The following is a 17932-nucleotide window of genomic DNA, read 5'->3' on the forward strand; positions in this document are numbered from 1 at the left end:
CAAACCCCAACTTTTTAGGTTCTCCTCCTAAAACTAACATTCAAGTCACTGCAAAATGTTCAGGCCAGTATGACTCATTCACTCACAGAAGCTACACTGCTAAAAATAAGCACTGATCTACAGGAATATAAACGCTTTATAATGCCACACACTTTGTCATCATGGCTAAGAGTTTGCATCACTGCCTTAAAGCATAAGCTTTACGTCTGGAGACATTAAAATAGTAGGTAACAAGGTAATTCAGAGAAAGAGAAGTCGCATGCAAGGTTCCAGTAACGTAACAGATTCCATTTGCACACACCAGATGAACTAGATACCATTTCCTGCTGCCAGGAAGATGGTTATGGAGACAATCCACTCATCTCATTCATCACAGAAGACTGCAAAGTGAGCTTAATGCTGTCCCTTGCACATCAGTTCAAGCATGCTGAATTTGCTCTTCCTGGATCAAAAAGGCTTACAGAAAAAAGCTCACAAGAAACTTAAGATGGCTTTTATGAAATAACTGGTGAAGAAGATGCCTGCAAAACCCCAGGGGAAACTCAGCAAGACTTAGGGCCATGTGTTTTCATTAAGCCTAAGCACCATCTGCATGCAAGGCAACAGATGCTGTACAATTAAGTGCATCACCCAGACTGTCTTGGTCAGTTAAGTAGGTGGTGAGTTTAATTATTCCATCTAATGTTCCACAATCACATTATATATCATTACACAGAAAAATCTCAGCAGTATTGAAATCATTTCAGTGGGTGCTCAGCCAGGTATCTACAAAACCACACAAGAGAATAACTTCAACTTTATCCCCACTCAAGTTTGCACTCACATTTGCTTCGAATGAAGGGTTAATTTGTGCAACCGCAAAACAAAGTGGTTGGCTGGTCAGGTGAGCAGTCTGCAGCAAAGTAACTATGCAGAACTGTCAGCATGTGGCTAGTGTTACCAGGGAAGAGGGTTTATTTTGCAACAACTGAAAGCTAAAAGAGCAAAATGATTAGAAGTCAGAAAAAAGAAACAAGTGAGGTTCTTTTTTATTTATCCTGCTGTCACCACACCGAGGAGTCCTACTTACACGGTATCTGCTCCAGTGGATATGAAGCTTCACTGGACTTACCCTGGTTGAGGAGCAAACAAGCCATGCATTAACATACTCCTTAAAACTATCCTACCGCATCACGAAAAACAAAGGACAGCCCCAGCCAGTATGAAACAAAGTTACAATCTATTGTTAAAAAAAAAAGAAAAAAAAAAAAGAGAGAAAACAGCAGCACAGACTTCATGACTCTGTGCGAAGAGATGTTTCGAGTCAGAGGGAGGTCACACTGCTAGCACAAATATAAATGCCAATACTGCTTTTCCATGCCAAAAGAAGGAACCTACAACACCATGCACTAATAAACTTCTAAAAGCTGCCTTGTTTTTGGAAAGGCAAACTTGAGTTCCTCCTCAAGTGGCAGCTAGTCACATAGCTCCCACACATGGTAACACCTTAAGATGAATTTGATTCCCTTTCACCATTCTGGAAGATCCACAGCAGGGAAAAGCTGAAGCCAAGGCCTCCTTTCAGTACAAAAGTTCAGGGGTCCCTCATCTAAAAAATGGGAAGCTCAGGGCCCAGCACCGATGAGACAGCACACCTGAAGAGTCCACACACAGGTCAGAAATATCCAGCAGTGCACAGCGAGCACCTATGAACTGCAGGCACTGCACGCACCAGCTTCAGCCTCCTTGGCAATGAGGGTCTGTGAGCATCACAGGTACCTTGCAAGCCTTTCCAAGGTACACTTCGCAGTATGGCTAGGTGTTAATACCAGGCTGGGTACCACAACATCCTTTTGTCTTTTGTTAGAAAAAAAATCAAAGAAACTAAAAAACCACCAACAAAAAACCCCAATCATAACTCAGAGCCATTCTCATCTGGGAGTCTGTGTTTTGTCTCAGTGGCAGACAAATCCTTCACATAATCTTCAAACAGCTCTTAGCACTTTGGTTCTTGTTTAGCCAGTTATTCGTTTGGGCTTCTGATCTCTTGAAATACAACACAACAAAAACCAAGGCATAAGGATCCACAGAAAAACAACGGACAGCAACTTCTTGTTCCGCACAAAACAAGTAAGCCAAAAAAGATCAAGATATATGTCAGGCTGCATCACAAAGAGTTCACTGGTTATTTCAATTTGGACTCATTAGATTCAGGGACATACAGAAGCACTACTAGTGCTCAAGCAGCACTACACCTGAGTATGTTGCTTTCATGGTAGTAAGGTATAAGTTCTCTGAAAATCATACAGAAAAAACTCCACCCAAGTTGTAAGCAAGGACAACAGGCCAATGGAAGAGAACTCCAAGATGGCAATTTTCCAAACTCTTTGAGTCTCAGCATCTATTTTCATTGGAGCCTGAATTCAAAGATCAGCATGAATTCTTTCACTTAGGGAACAAAACTATATGCCTAAATAACCCTCTGTGGTTTTAATATATGCAGTGGAGGAGAAACAAAAGAAATTAGTATGTGACAAGTCAATAGAAGACAGACCTAGTACATTCTATTTGTTAATCCAACACCTGCATTGCTGTCATACACGACTATCTGAGGGCAGTTCTCACCAAGGAAATGAAAGGAACAAGTGAGCAAATGCCTTTTTTCCATCAGAAGCACGGACTTCATCTGAAGTCAGAGTGGTTTTGCTGTTTCAGGCAGACTGAAACTGCAACAGTGAATGGGGACAGCTTCCATCCGACTTCAACATGGCTGTCAACACATGATCCCTCACCACCTCCAGCACTCAGTCCTGTTACTGCCACAATATCTCACTGGCACAACAGCTGCCTCTTCTCCTACAGAGCATTCCACTAATACTTAGAGCTTTCTCCTTTTATAAGGAGGAGTTTGGAATTTACATTTTGGGAGAAGAAACAAAAAGTTCTTTCTACGCCTGAATATTCAAATTAGGACAAATCATTTTATTTTATTATTATTTAGCAGGACATGTAACCCCTCCTCATGACAACTTCTACCTGAACTCTGAGGGAGGGTGGAGGAAGTCAAACCTTTTGTTTTCTGCATGCTGCATCATACTTCAGAGTATCTGTTGGGTATTTATCTATGGAGACATACCTTAATGAATGTCAAAGACTAATAAATATTAAATTAGGGTGGTTTGCTTGCTTAAGCTTTGGCACTGTACTTAGTTACTGAGTCAAACCTCCACGAGCTGTTCAGCCTGCCAGTGCTATTTCTTCCGCAAAAGCACTGGTCTAGATGTAGGTCAGCGGAAAACGTTCATTAGGTAGAGAACAACATCCAAATTTTCCAGCCTTAAGTAGCAACGGGAATTTGTATGGAAAAAATTCACATCCTTGTAAAGTCCCTCAAAGGAAAGAAAACCCCGGAACTATTTTGTTACATGATAAAGCCTACTTGTAGCAACATGAGACCTACAAGAAATGAATTTTTTTTCTTTTTTTTTTTTTAAATCACTATGATTTAACAGATGCTTGGAAAAGTTACTCTTGCATAAAATGCCTAATGGGAGAGAAGTAAAAAGAGCATGCAATTGTAGAAAACACTACTACTGAAGAAATCCTCTGAAATCCTCTCCATGTTATGTCTCACTTTGTTATTCCATACAGACACAAAAAAAGGTTGATTAAAAAATTAAAATCTAGCTGATCAGACAAACTTCCTCGTTTAAAGAAAAGCAAAACAACTTGCAGAGGAGTATATAATGCAAAGTCTAAATACAGACTGCCAGTGAGTTAAAAAGATATAAATATTGTAATTTCTAGGAGCAAATGTTGTAGTTTCTAGGAGGAAGATGAAAAAAAATACCAACCAAAACAAACCCAACCCGCGTTAAAATTTAAACATCTCAGGGCTATAAAACATAGTGTACTAAATTTTTAATTTAAAGCAGGCAGATTCATTAGGAAAGCCTGATAGTGGTCTCATCTGACTGTGAGTGAGCATAGCGGAAAAGATGAAAGCAGAGGGCTCATTGCCCAGCTACAGAATCTTTGGAGCTTGCCACACAAGGATCTGGAATAAAAATTCAAGTTATATCTAGGAGGGTTGATAATCAGCCTTACTTTTCAGTTTCCCATCTTCCTCCACAGACAAATCCCCAAGTAGTTTTCAGTATGTGCTTCCATTTAACACTTCCATTCCTGCAGCATGTTCATTTGTGCTGCTTCCTATTGTCTGATAAACCAGTATTTCTGTCATGATTCAAACCGTAACCTAACAGCCCTCTCTCAGAAAAAGAAATCCAAATACTGACTTAATCTTCCGTCAGCTGCAGAGACTCCACATCTTCCAGTGGATGACAAGTTTCCCTTGACAGCATAAGGATGCATACTTATTTTGATTTTAGGATGAGTTATATGCTTCCTTCTTTTGCCAAAAGCAAGAAAAGGGACAAAGTTGCTAGTAAAGGAGGGAAGATCAGACAAAATTAGTTAAAAAATCTTGTGTGCTGTCTCTCAAATGAAGATTCAACGTGGTGGTCTTTAGAGTAGTTGCTTTTTACACTACAAAAGAGGTAAAAAGTGCTCTTTAAATTTTTGAAAATATTTTTATTTGAGCCACAGGAGAGCCGAGGCATCAAAGCCAGCTCAGGTTGTGCCTCACAAACTATCCAAGAGTTTCACACAACGTCTGTTACTCCACTGCAGAGACAAGGCAGGAAATGTCCATGAAACTCATCTAACCCCATCCAGCCCAGACGGAGACACTCAGCTGCCCAAAAGCTGCTTATCTGCAGCAAGGTCTGTCACCAACAATTACACTTGTCTCAGTTTTGGATGGTGGAGGGACACTGAATCTTCTTGCAGCTTCATGAAGAGCTGGGCAAGATGCACTTACCCCAAAAATACTTTGTTCAAGATGAAGCCTCTTCCCACTGTACGCCTCTTCCCTTGGATGAAACACAACTGCTGTTGGCCACACTGGAACAATTTTCAGTTGTCTGCACAGGACATCTAGTTTGCTTCACCAACCCTACCTGCTTAGCAAGGAAGGATCAAGGACAGCATTACCCTCAGGCTGCCTAATATTACTACTTGGGGTACTTCAGGTATCGATGTAATCCCTCAGCCTCACAGTACTTTGTGATCAAACTTTGCTCTGGGTGACCATGAAATATTTCACAATAAGGAGAAAGGAAATAAGGTTTTATTTCTGCAATTTCCAATCCCTTTGCAAAAGCCTGATACAATCAAATTGCTTCAATCCAACAGATCCTGAATTTAAGTTATCACCAACTAATACCTAACAAGAGAGCAGAGGCTCCCATCCCCCTATTCTTTTTATGCCTGCCAGCAAGAAGACTGATTTATTTCTTTAGGATTAGCATTTTGCTATTGGAATGACTGGATATTCCAGTACTGTTGCAACAAATCAGCATAAACCATAATCTCATTACAAAGCTATGGGACAGATTAATCCACTGAAAAATCCAGTTTGTTCCAAGACAAGGTTTTCTGTAGCTGCAAATACACAGACGGCATCTCAGTGAGTCTTCAAAAAAACCTGTTTGACCTACTGCAGGAAAGAGAAGGACAAATATTTTAAATAAGCAGTAAGTGGAATTTTTGTGCCACTGCCATGGATGGTAAACACCCTGCTGCCTTTAGCAATCTCATAGTTTGAACCCTGGCATCTTGCTTTCTTCGTGTTCATATAAAAACCAGTGAGAAAAAAAGAAAGAAAGAGTAGTAACAACACAGATTTCATTGAGCTTTGTTTGTGTTTATTTCAAGCCTTCATAACAAACATCCCAGAATGAGAAACCTTACTTTTTATGAATTCAAGCGAAACAAGCCAAAACACATCTATCAACACAGACTGCTCTCCACTCCCACACAGGGGGGGAAAAAACCACTCAGTGCAACAACATCTTAACATTCAGATTCCAAAACACAGTAACTTTCTGCTGCTATCATAATTACTCTTCTTATTAATATTGAACATCATCAGATGTAACTGCAGATTTGCTGTATCCTCATGACAGATTTAGCTCTAAGTTTGATTCAACAAAACAGTCAAGCACCATGGTTACAAACCACCTAGAAAATCTCAGCAATTCTCTAAACTATTCTCATACCCTGCAACACGTTGAATAGTGCCAACTATTAATCACAATATCTTTTATTTGAAGGGAAAAAATTGGAAAAAAAATTCTTAGATTCACTCAACTCATTAAAAACTAAGATTCTTATGAAAGAAAGCTTTCTGGTTTTGAAGTCACCTAAACCCACAAATCTGAAGGGTTAAGAATAATAGCAAGTCATGACCAGCTTTAAGAACACTTAAAATGGTCACAGAAAAGAAATATTGGGGAGAAAGCTAAATCACTTTTCATTGCATGCAACAGAAGTTTCAGCCTAGTTTACTGTTACCATAGAGAGGGAGAGAAAGGAATTATGTTGATCTGACGTTTAATTTATTTTCCATTTTGAATTCTCATGAACAAAGTCGAGGGGGTAAAAAAAAAAATAAAATATTTATCTGCCCTTTGCCATCACAGCACCAGACCTGGAAACGAGGAAGCCAGAAAGTAACTTTAATAAGCAGTCTGATAAGATACAGATATAGAGAATGACAGCATTACCTGACCAAAAGAAAAATACCACAGTAATGAGACCTCTGAGCAGCCTGCTGCCATCCAAAATCAGCTCCTTTAAATACTTAATTAAGAGAGCCAAGGTTTTCTTTCATTAGAGGCAGGCATTCCTCATGCTAGAGAGCTCCTGCTCAGATATGTCTATAAATACTGTGAGGTCCACTGGAGGATACACTTCCAAGTGCCTGTTTAGCATCAGGTGCCTAGCTGGAGAAGCATAATACTTAAGAGGTGGGAGGTCAGCATTTAGCATTGCACTGCATGCTGTTACTGACTTCCTATTTATTTCCAAGCATAGACACAGAATGGTTGCTTTAGTTGATGATACTGGAGGCAGCTGCACACCTTAGCTGCTGCGGTCATCTCTCACAATGTGTAGTGGTCAGGGAAGGCTGGCTAAAGCTCCCCAGATTCGGAATGCCGATTAAGAAAATTTTTAACCTACCAACCTCATGGATTTAAGAGCTTGAATTTGAGTCTAGATGGCCCTGGCAGACAGAAAAACAGCCTATTCATTCAGACTTTTTCTGGGCACAGCATGAGATCTGGGGAGCTCCCACTGACAGTTATTTATAATTAGATGATATTTTAAAATAGTATCCAAGCAAACATGCTCTGTCCTCTCATTATATATCTCCAGTCCTAAAGAGACACTATGCCACTTTGTGTTGCACAGCAGTGATCCCTGTTTGAACTTGGGGCATTTTGGATAAGCTCCCAATTAAAAATAAAGTAGCCCAAATGCAGGAGCTGCTCAAGCATAGTTTTCCTTGGCTTTGAGAGAACTCAGCATTACAATTTAATTTGTCTCTCATTTTTCTTGCAGACTGTGTTAAGTACGGAATAAAAACAGCTGGAAGTGAACAAAAGTTCAGCTCTTCTGTGAAGTGGGGTTGACACCTGGCTGCTTGCCCAGTGGCCTGGCCCACCTCCCCATGCCCTCACAGACCAAGCAGGCACCACTGGATTGTGCACACACAGTACCCACTTGTTGGAGCTGACATTGCCTCTATATTTTAGCTTTGTCCATCCTACCCCTTCTGCTCAACCTGGAAAAACTCAAATATTGCTAATCAGCGGGTAATGCCTCTTCAAACATGGGCTGACCGCATACATGGACAGAAGTTTTGGATCCTCAAGTCTTAATTAGGCACCTTGGTTACATCCTGGAGCAGCAAGATCATCTGAGTAATATGGGAATACTAACAAGAGGAATGCAATCAAAGCTGCCCCTACCTCTTTTCTGATCAAGAACAGTCTTAATCCTGAATGCAATTTATTTCCATTGTTTCAGAGAAATCTACACTTAAATTGTAAGGTATGAAAAGAATGGCTTTGTTTTTAATAAAACATAAGGGGAAAATGAATAACAGTTCTTAACAGCTCTTTGATAATATTTCTATGACATTAAGAGGGCACAAAAAAACCCCCAAAACAAAAACCCTTCCTGTGAATAGGAAAGCTTCTATTGGTAAGCAGCATGCAGAATACAGAGCGAAAGCCCATCATGCCTCACTTCCCCCTCGAGGGCACATTTAGCTTTGCCCACAGGCAATTTGGTCTTAAGATATTTTGTTATATATTGACAGAAATCCAAATGATATTTGACATTGCAACCCATAAGACATGCAACAGAAAAATCGTCTCCTCCAGCTTGCCCTACATTCAGCTGCAGTACTGTTGCAGCTTTGCTGCTTGTCTAAAGCCACATCCTGAGTCCAGTGGCTGCAGTAATACAGGTGTGTAACTATTCATATTTTGTATTTTCATACAGAACCCCATCACCACTCTGAGTCACACGTGCCGATGCTTTCTATATTTTCCTGTCATGATTTTCCTGTTTCACATTCAGCGACTCAGATAGAAAAAAAAGTCTGACCATAATGAAATTACACAAATGGAACTCAAATAAGATCTCAGATATTACTCTATGCATGTGGTTATGGCTCCTTCATAGAAGAAACAGGGCATTTTGACCTTTGAATAAATTGAAGCTTCAACAAAACTTAAGAAAGAAGCAGGAATAATTAAATGTTTTGGAAACCAGTCTTTCAGCAGGGATGTACACATAAGATTCTCCTTTCAGCTCAGCATATCATATAACAAATGGACAAGGATTATTATTATTATTATTATTACAAATATATGGTATCCCCACTCTCATTCTCTAAGTCGAGCAGTCAGCACTGGCTGAGACAAGAGAGCATTACATGCAAAGCCTACCAATTCACATTTGAGTCCTGCCAGCAAAAAATGCAATAGGAAAGCCAGAAAAGGAGATCTGTGTCCATGCACCTTTTTCCTCCCCCTCCTTAGAAAACTTTCCTTCATCTTCCCACCCCAATCCTCCCTCTTTCATCTCCAAAAAGGAGAGGTGCCAGGAAGCAAAAAGAATAGTCAGTGCTCACTTTTAGTAGGGCAAATAACAAAATTGCCAGTTGGAACAGCAACAACAACAAAAAAAAGCTGTGAACAGAAAAACAAACACAGGAGAGGGGGGTATCCAAGCATCTGTGGGTTACTTTGAAATAGTTCCTGGAAGTTAGTAACTTGAGTATTTAGACTGCATGACTCTTACAAACCCAGCTGCAAGGCTTCAGTCCAGCAGCCCAGCTCATTCAGTGCTCAGCAACAGCCCTCGCTGCACAACACAGAGTCGCGGAGGGGGGGGGGGGACACACAATTTTGGAACAACTGCTTAGGTTACACACAGGGACCCTTCTTCACCTGTGCCCTTGGGTCAGTCTTGGACACACAGTCTGTACATTCAGGACACAGTGAAGACTTACTCACTCTGTTCAGGATAGCTAATGTCTGTACTCCATGCAACTAGCCCATATCCTTCTTGCAGAGGAGAACTGTGTCCCTATGCAGGCTCAAGTCCAGCACTTTGCCTCTGGAGGATGCACACCCCAACACTGCATCCTGGCCAGTGGTTGGTGCTCCCCCAGACACTGACCGCAGCCCCCCCGCCTGTCCCTGGAAACCTGTCACCCACAGAGCCACGTCCTCACCCATACCAAGTAGATATTTTGCCATGAAGGCAGCAAGACAGCAAGGAAGGCATGGCACACATACTGGCCTGTCAAAGGGGGTTTTTAGTCCCTTGCTCAGCTTTTCTTCCCATTCCCCCAGTTCTCACTGTAAGAAGAAATGCCCCAATTTCCTTGTCACCACCACAATGTTTTCTCTGCCCATTTCACAAATAGAATTGCAGCATGTTGTGTTTTACATAACATTTACATTTGAGTCACTAAGGTTCAGCCCTGGCATGAAGCAATTCCAGTATCAGCTTCATCAGGTTGAGCTCTCTGGCGTCTTCCAGCCTCTGAGACCATATTTAAATCTTTACCCTTGGTTCTCTTTAGGAGCCCAGCAACATTCTCACAGACCAGGGAAACATACATGCATCCAAGTTCTCCGTGATTACCACAAGATTATAGCACCAAGAAAGAAAACAAACAAACCCAACAAACAAAAAGGGCATTTTTAAAGCAATTTTGTATTTCTTGAAGGTTTGTGCTTCCAGGAAGCTCCAAGTGACCTTCCTCACCATAACAAGACTTGCTGCTTTTCCCAGTAAAAATCACCATCCACTCCTCTGCTGAAATCACATCAGCTCTTGTCTGGGCATGCAGATGCTGTAGTCCCACACAGGGCTCCTCACACCCCCAGAACCCACAGCTCTGGCAACAATTGCTGGGCACTTCACATCTTCATCGTGGCTTGGATCCACTCGGTGTGCAATTTACAGGCTCAGGACCGCCTCTCTCTGCACAACAGACAACCTGAGGGATGAGGAGGTTGGACTCCAAGCTCTCCCCACCAGAAAGACACTTCTGCCCCCCAGCACGCAGCACCAAGCCTGGCAGGGCACTACGCCATGCAGCAGCAGTACAGGAGACAGAGCAGTTATTCTTGCTGGAACAAAGCCCCAGCCAAGCGTGCAGGTGCCCTGGCAAAGCTGTGATTTATTAGTTTTATGCCGACACGCACACCACCTCAGAGACTGCAGAGCAGATGTGGCCCTGATCCTCAGCAAAGACACTCTCTTCAATCTGCTTATACATCTCAATTTTACATTTCTGTGCTAAGCCCTTTAGATGAGCAGACAGGGCTTACAGGTGGAGGCACAGTGAAGTTCGCTCCACAAGTTTTTCATACTGCAGTGGTATGAAAATTGCAGACCACAAATGCTACATAAAACTCGTTCCAAAGAGAAGCACCATTAGAAGCAAAAAAATTCAGACTTGAAATATTGCCTCACTGAGTTTTATGAAGGTTGGTTTTGAGTCATATGCAATCCACATTAAGATGGTAATATTTTCCTATAGGGGAGAGACTTAAGCTTCCCTAATCCAACCAACTTGTTACTCCTAATGCCAAAAGGAAATAAAGCAACACCCATGCCCTTTGCTGCTGACAAACCACCACTGGAATGACTGGAACACACTGCAGTTCTTCCCACAGCTTCCATCGAATCCTGTAGCACCAGACCATGCTGTCGAATATCCTCCAGCACTTTGTCTTGGCATACTCCCTGGAGTTGCCTTTGCTGGGGCATTACAGGGAGTGCCAATTCACGTAATCACCGAAGTCAGGAACACCTAGTTCCAGAACAACTCTTACAGACAAAGCAGAAAACAACGAAACCCTTCTTTCCTATGCTAGACTTATACCTTCCTTGCAACAGCAGCATATGATTCATCACACCACATTTGTTTTAAGATTAAGGGTTTTACTAACTGTTCAAGGCACTTTAATACCTTTGATTTTATGTATATCTTGTGCTTTATTTGAAATGGAGGGGGGGGGGGGAGAAAGAAAATCTCCCATGGATTTAAATTTATAGCATTTGAATTCCAGTGAAGAAAAGACTAATGGTGTTTCACCATCCAAAACTTAAACTACAGAATGATCCAGGAACTGTTTGTCCAGGTACACGCACAAAGGCCTCACCTAACAGAAACAAAACTTCAGAAACTGAAACAAAGAGCTAGTAGTTTCACACCATGAATAACAGAAAAGAGTCTGAATGTTTATTAAGTATACAAGAAATAAGAGCAAGGCAACTATTTTCCATCTTAACAGCCCTACCACACCATTAAGGGTCAAATAGCTGGGTAAAGAACGCAGGATACACTCTACTGCACAATGAATCTGCCAACCATGCAAGGAGCTCAAAGAAATCATGGATTTTTAGGCGTAAAATGGGTATGCTGCTGAACTCTATCTACCTCACTTGAAGTCTGTGGTACTCCTGGGAATAGGTGTTGCCAAGTTACTGGCCTCCATCTCCAGAAGGGCACTGTAATCTTCACAGACACCATTCGGTAGCTGCAGGTTTTGAATGAATTAAAAGCTTTTTCACTAAAATGTTTCTGGAACACATCTCTGCCAGCATGAGAGAAGGAAAAAAATCAAACCTAACCAAAACAAAACCCCCAGAATCAGTGGTTAGTGGCAACCTGACAATTGTTTTTTTTCATTCAGTTGTCTGGATGGAAACAGCAGACCTCACAGTAAAGTAAGAAAGAAAAGGAACCAAGGAGGAGATGCTTCTGAGATTATACTTAAATGGCAGAACACACAGTATAAACAGCCGGTGTTTCAAAGCTCCTCAGCACTTAAGGAAAAATCAAGCCATGTGGATATAATATATCTTGAGGATTTTTGCCTTCAAATCACAGACACTTGGTCTGTCTGCCCAAGGTATGAGAACTGTCACCTACCACACCACAGTACACAAGATGGCCACACCTAGAGTGGGAAACCAGATCATGGCCATTGCCCAGGGTCTGAGCATATCTGAAACCTTTTTCTTGGTCCACCTGAAAGCTTTGCCCTACCCCCACATGATGCTTTTAAAGATTTATTCAGTAACAGACTACTGAGACACTCTGCACTAGCTTCTCAAAAGAAGGAGGTCATCAAGACAATTAAAGCACAGACGGCAGCATTCAGACCTTTAAAGTGTAAGTCTCTGTAGTTCTGAAGTATTGTTCAACTTCACAGATAACCTGTATTTGTGGAGTGACGCAATGCAAAATTTTCATTATGTACCCGGCCAAGCTGTTCTATTGAGTATGATGTTCTTTGATAAGATGTGAGGGTGCTCAGTTTTCAGATATTTGGAACTCGAATCAGCTCTACAGTAAGGTGCTGCACAGAACAATAAGCCCTCAACATGACTGCGGTAGGCAGAGGTCACCATGAAAAAGTTTTGAAATGAAAAAGAGAACCAGAAATAAAACAAATAAAGAAAATCCCTTCGTCCCCAGAAGCAACAGGAGCACAAGCTCACTATTCACCCACTGCTGATAGTGCAAGAGTTGTCCCAGGGGTAAGAAAGAAGAAATCACCTTCTTATTTTGCTACTCATTCTACAGATTCTTCCTCTCTTTCTAGCCACTAATTCTGTCATTTCATCATACAGCACATTTGCAATGCACAGGGAAGAATTTCCTTCAGACTCTCAGTGGTTCATCAAGATCCATCATCTCACTTCCAGGAAAGTTCAGCATGGTTTCCCCACTATGCAAAGTAGGCAATAATTTCTCTATGACTTGAGGAGAAGTGCCACTATGTTTGACCCCAAGAACACCAGGTTCCATAACATTTTTTTTTTTTTAAGGGCATGTATAAATATGTTTATCCCTTGTGAAAAATTTAAATAAAAATCAGAGGACCACATGCCCTCTTACTCCCAGAAACTTTAGCCTTTGTACACAAACTGTGAATTTCTGTGAAATTTTCCATTTCATATCTACTATCTCCTAGCAAAGGCTACTCCTTACTTGTGGAAACACTGCAAGAGTGTCTGGGAAAGAAGGAGTTCCACTAAGAAAAAGAATGACAGACTCTTGGGAGTCTGAAGGGAGCAGTGAGCTTACAAAAAAATGCTTGGCCTGAAGCTCAGCTCTATGCAAAGCAATATTTTCCAGATCTTAACCTTGATAGCATTTCTCTTTCACCCTCCAAAATTATCCTTAGAAAAATAATTACAAGAAATTTAAAGCCCTGAGATAACCATGCACAACGTCGTTTCCACATTACCAACAAGACACAGTCACAGCTTTGACATCAGCTTTTTCTACTGAACTGATGGTCTACAGGGAGCCAAGCCAAGCCCCACGTGCACCCCTGGGTTCTCACAGACCAGCGATGCTCACCTTTTGCCCTCTTGCAAGCACCACACTCAGATAAGATCTCTTTCTGCTTAGGGTTCCCACAGCAAAATCTTTTCCCCACTGTACCCACCCACAAGTCTCTCATTGGGGTGGGAGTCAGCTGTGACAATGCAAATCAGGACTGGGGGCAGAGGGGGGAGGGGGGTGAAGGACAAGAAAAACACAGCACAAAGTTCACTCCTCTCTTGCTGTTAAAGTCTTCCTTCTTTTCATCTGAAAGAGCCCACTCAGTGAATTCCAAGTGTGAAATAAAGCCTATGCATTTTTCTTTGGTATGGTGCTTAGCACTCTTTTTAGCTGTTTTGTGTTTGAGCTATCCTCTAGAAATATTTGTTATAGAAGTTGGGAAAAAAACCCAAACATATAAAAACCATTTGCTCCCTATCTCAAGAGTGACAGATTTGCTTTTTTTCAGACTATTTGATCAATTATTGGAACAATATTCACCAGCAAAATGTTAAAGCACATGAAAAGATGAAAACAAACAAAATTTGATTTATGAATTAAAGTATCCAAAAGCATAACCTGAAACACCAGTCTTAAATTTTAATCTGAAAAAAGAGAGCATATTTATCATTGACATATTTATCATTTCTAGATGGATAAGGTAGACACCAATGCCTAACTATTCTCAACTGTTTCTTGATGTAACAACAGACTACTTCCTCCCATATCATTAAGAAAAACTCTCCCTTCTTAGCAGAGGACCAAATTTAGTGCATATAAATATTTCATAACTTCATCCTGTCAAGGAATCAAACTGAATTACTTAAGGGCATTTTTCCAGGAGCTTCACATCCAAGTTCAAAGAATGAAACTGCATTTATCAAACCCATTCTCCCCTTCAAACTGAAAGGCTCAAAGGTGAAGCAAAAGTGAAAAATGGGATCTTCTGTGGGTATCATCTATGAACATTATCCACCTAGTGCTAAAGTCCATTAAGAAATGTAGAAACAACACAGCAAGGCTCGCATCTTCTGAAGAAAATATGACTCCAGCTTTACAATCCTCTCCTACATCCTAATTCAACAGAAGAAACAAATTCTGGCTTTCACAAAACCTCATGATAACTGAAACAACCAGCCTAGAAAAAAACTCAGTGCTACAGAGGCCAACCGCAGAATCAAAAGGTGACTGAAGACAGACATCTACAGGTGGTTTGATTTCCAACAGCACAAAACACAAGCAGCTTCCACCGATCTGAAGAGGAACTGAGCGTCTAAAGAAGAGACAAGACCATTCCTGTGTAAACAAACCCTGACCCAGAGACAAGAGCCACACCCTGATAAAACTGGCACAAGAGCTTTGTTAACGGAGGTAGCCTTAAACTTCCTAAGCGTTGGATGTCCCACATTTGGATTCGACTCTGCATTAATTTTCTTCAGTGTTGCACCAAGAAATTCTCCGACAGAGCTCCACTTGTTAACTTTGCAAGACAAGGACAGGGATGAAGAGCAACCAGTGCTCCAGACAGCCCGTGCTCCGGTCAATTCCACAAATATTGCACATTCCTAACTTTTCTCCTTTAGAAGACTATGCACTGATTCATGGCTGCTTTCTCTTACTGCAAGACAATATCCTGAGGAAAAAGTGTTCTCTTCATATCACCAAGACCATGGCGTCTACGTTCTCTATAAAATATTGATTCGTCTGCCGTCTGCAGTCCCAGAAGTTAAAAGTACATCCACATGAGTAGGTAAAACCAGACTCAAGAGACGCTGAACTGGCCAGACCTCAACCAGCTCCAAGCCAAAGCCCTCTGCACAGAGCTTTACTCCAGCCTGCCTCCTGGTAAGGCTTGGTGTGGGGTTGAACCGCTACTTGTAGGACACCTACACCAACAGCTGCCCCGTGTCTGACCATCTCAGGGCATGGGCAAAAGAGCTCAGGTCTGTTTACACCCACTTGCCTGTGCATATGCTCAAAGTGTGGCATACAGGATAAAAAAGCCTTTGCCCAAAATCCATGTCATCTTCATCTCCCCAACATTATGGAATATTCCCATCACCAGGTCCAACCCAGGACCCCTTCTCCCCCTAAAAAAAATTTAAAAATTGCTTGCTTCAAAAGCCATAAAATTTCTTCACCTACAAATCTCTTTCAGGTCCCTTCCAATGAAGCAAGACAACAGGAGCAGGGAGACTAGGAAGTATGAGACACAGAGAGGGAAATTAATAAGTCATCAATATATACATCCTGTTAAAGCCTGAACCACTGCCAGGAACCTCAAGTAAATTGACAGCCTTAAGTGCAGTAACTGGAGGCCATCTTAGCAGTGTCTAGTGACAGAAGGTATTACCACAAGGAACTCCTTAACATGCCAGCTTCGCCATTCTCACAGGACAATATACATTTAACAGTATGAAGAATAGGCAGATACAGTTAAAAAGCAAAAAAGCTTTTCTTTAACCTGCTCTCAGAGTGCCAGCTCTGAGGAAGGACTACAAGTCAAAGGAAAAGGTACTGCATAATCAAAGGACAAAGTCAAAAATCATCACCGGATTATGGAAACTGCAGTTAAGTAATAAACCAGTCCTGGTCTTGACCTGCATACTGGGGAGTAACAGAGGATGAAGCCTGTGCTCATTTTTAACTTTCCAAATCAAGGTCTGCTCTATTACACTGTATAAATACATGGTGAGTTCATAAGCGAATGAATTAAAAAGCCTGGAGATTTTTCCTGATTTGTGAGTTATCTTCCGCATTCCCTTAGAGAATTGGACAGTTTTCATGGAGCTACCATGCAATGCATATACACATTACTACAAAGCAGCTGTCTGAACCTTCATAAATTTTCCCCCTTTCCCTAATTCTCTGTGCAGACACACTACTTTCTAAGACACGGATCTAGGAAAGATAAAATGCTGCTGTCATAGATGTTCTGTCAGGCTTGTTTCTTATTTCCTGGAGTAAACAAAAAGCTGCAGACTTGGAAACCACAGGTGAGATCCAAGTGAACTGTAATAAAAAAAGTTATCTGGAAACTATAAAGGCTTCTTATGTTACTCCCCTTTTTACAGGTCCATGGCTTTCTCAGTGCAGTGTAACACTTGGAATTTAGCCCACTTGGCTACTTAATATCCCTTCTTATTTGGCCTTGTAGCATCACTTCATCACGGGGTCTCCAGTGCTGAAAATGCCCTTCTACGCTTAATTTGGGACTGCGAGGACCTCTCCTAGTAGGGCAGGCAGCTGACAGCACACAGGCTCCAGCGAGCTCCCCTCCACACATACACACACACACACACACGGAGGGGGGACGGGGGTGTATTAGCCAGGTATTTTAACGCAAAGCAACGCACGGATTACGGCGCAAGCCGAGGCCTCGCACCGAGACGCGGCGACGGCAGATGCCAAGTTCAAGGACCGCACGGGGAGCACTCCCGGGAGCCGCGGGAGGGGTTCGAGCAGCCCGCCCCGGGAGTGCCCCCGCCGCCCGCCCGGCCCCGCTCCCCGCCCCACGCACCGCTGTCCAGCCGGGCGATCTGGGGCAGCCGGTAGGTGCTGACAAGCCGGTCCAGGGGCACGGCCACCGCGCTCCACTTCACGTCCTTGAGGCTGCAGCCCGGCGGCGGGCCGGGGTCCATCTTCCCGGCCCGGGAAGGGAGGGGAGGGAGCAGCCAGACAGGCAGCGCCGGCGGGGTGCTCCCACCCGGCGGGGCTGCTGCCAGCCGGGAGGGCGGCGGAGCGGGAACGCAGGGAGGGAGGGAGGGAGGGAGAGAGCCGGGCTCGCCGAGCGCTAGCCGCCCCGGGACAAGCGGGGCTAGGCAGAGAGGGAGGCCCGGCGGGCGCCCGCTGCCGCTGCGGCGGCGGCTGGTGCTGCCTGCGCGGCTGCTGCGGCTGCTGCTGCTGCTGCTCCCGCCGCCCCCCGGGAGCGGCTGGGGCCGCCCGCCGCCGCCGCCGCCGCCGCCGCGCCTGGCCCAGGAAGCGCCATCCCAGCACTGACTAATCAACAGGGTGCGAGCAACGCCTGCGCAGCTGCCGCTCCTCCCCGCCGAAAAGGAAAGTGCCGGGCTGCCCGCCCGCCCGCCCGGCGGGAGACACCGAGCGCCGGAGCCGCACTGCCCGTCCCTCTCACTCCACCCTCCGACCGCTCGCCCGACGTGCAGCCCGCACTCCCGC

General features: G+C 43.2%; 1 protein-coding gene across 1 annotated transcript in view; it reads right to left on the reverse strand.

Annotated features, from left to right (window-relative positions):
* Window positions 1-17571, reverse strand: part of GAREM1 (GRB2 associated regulator of MAPK1 subtype 1) — a 98270-nt gene extending 80699 nt beyond the window's left edge. The window contains exon 1 of the mRNA XM_027883140.1: window positions 17277-17571. Within this exon, the coding sequence (XP_027738941.1) occupies window positions 17277-17397 (121 nt within the window). The 5' untranslated portion in view covers window positions 17398-17571. The remainder of the gene's footprint in view (window positions 1-17276) is intronic.
* Between the last annotated feature and the right edge of the window lie 361 nt (window positions 17572-17932).

This window comes from Empidonax traillii, unplaced genomic scaffold (genome assembly GCF_003031625.1).
Source record: "Empidonax traillii isolate 1590-97213 ecotype Southwest subspecies unplaced genomic scaffold, ASM303162v1 scaffold119:size1479319, whole genome shotgun sequence".
Lineage (NCBI taxonomy): Eukaryota > Metazoa > Chordata > Aves > Passeriformes > Tyrannidae > Empidonax > Empidonax traillii.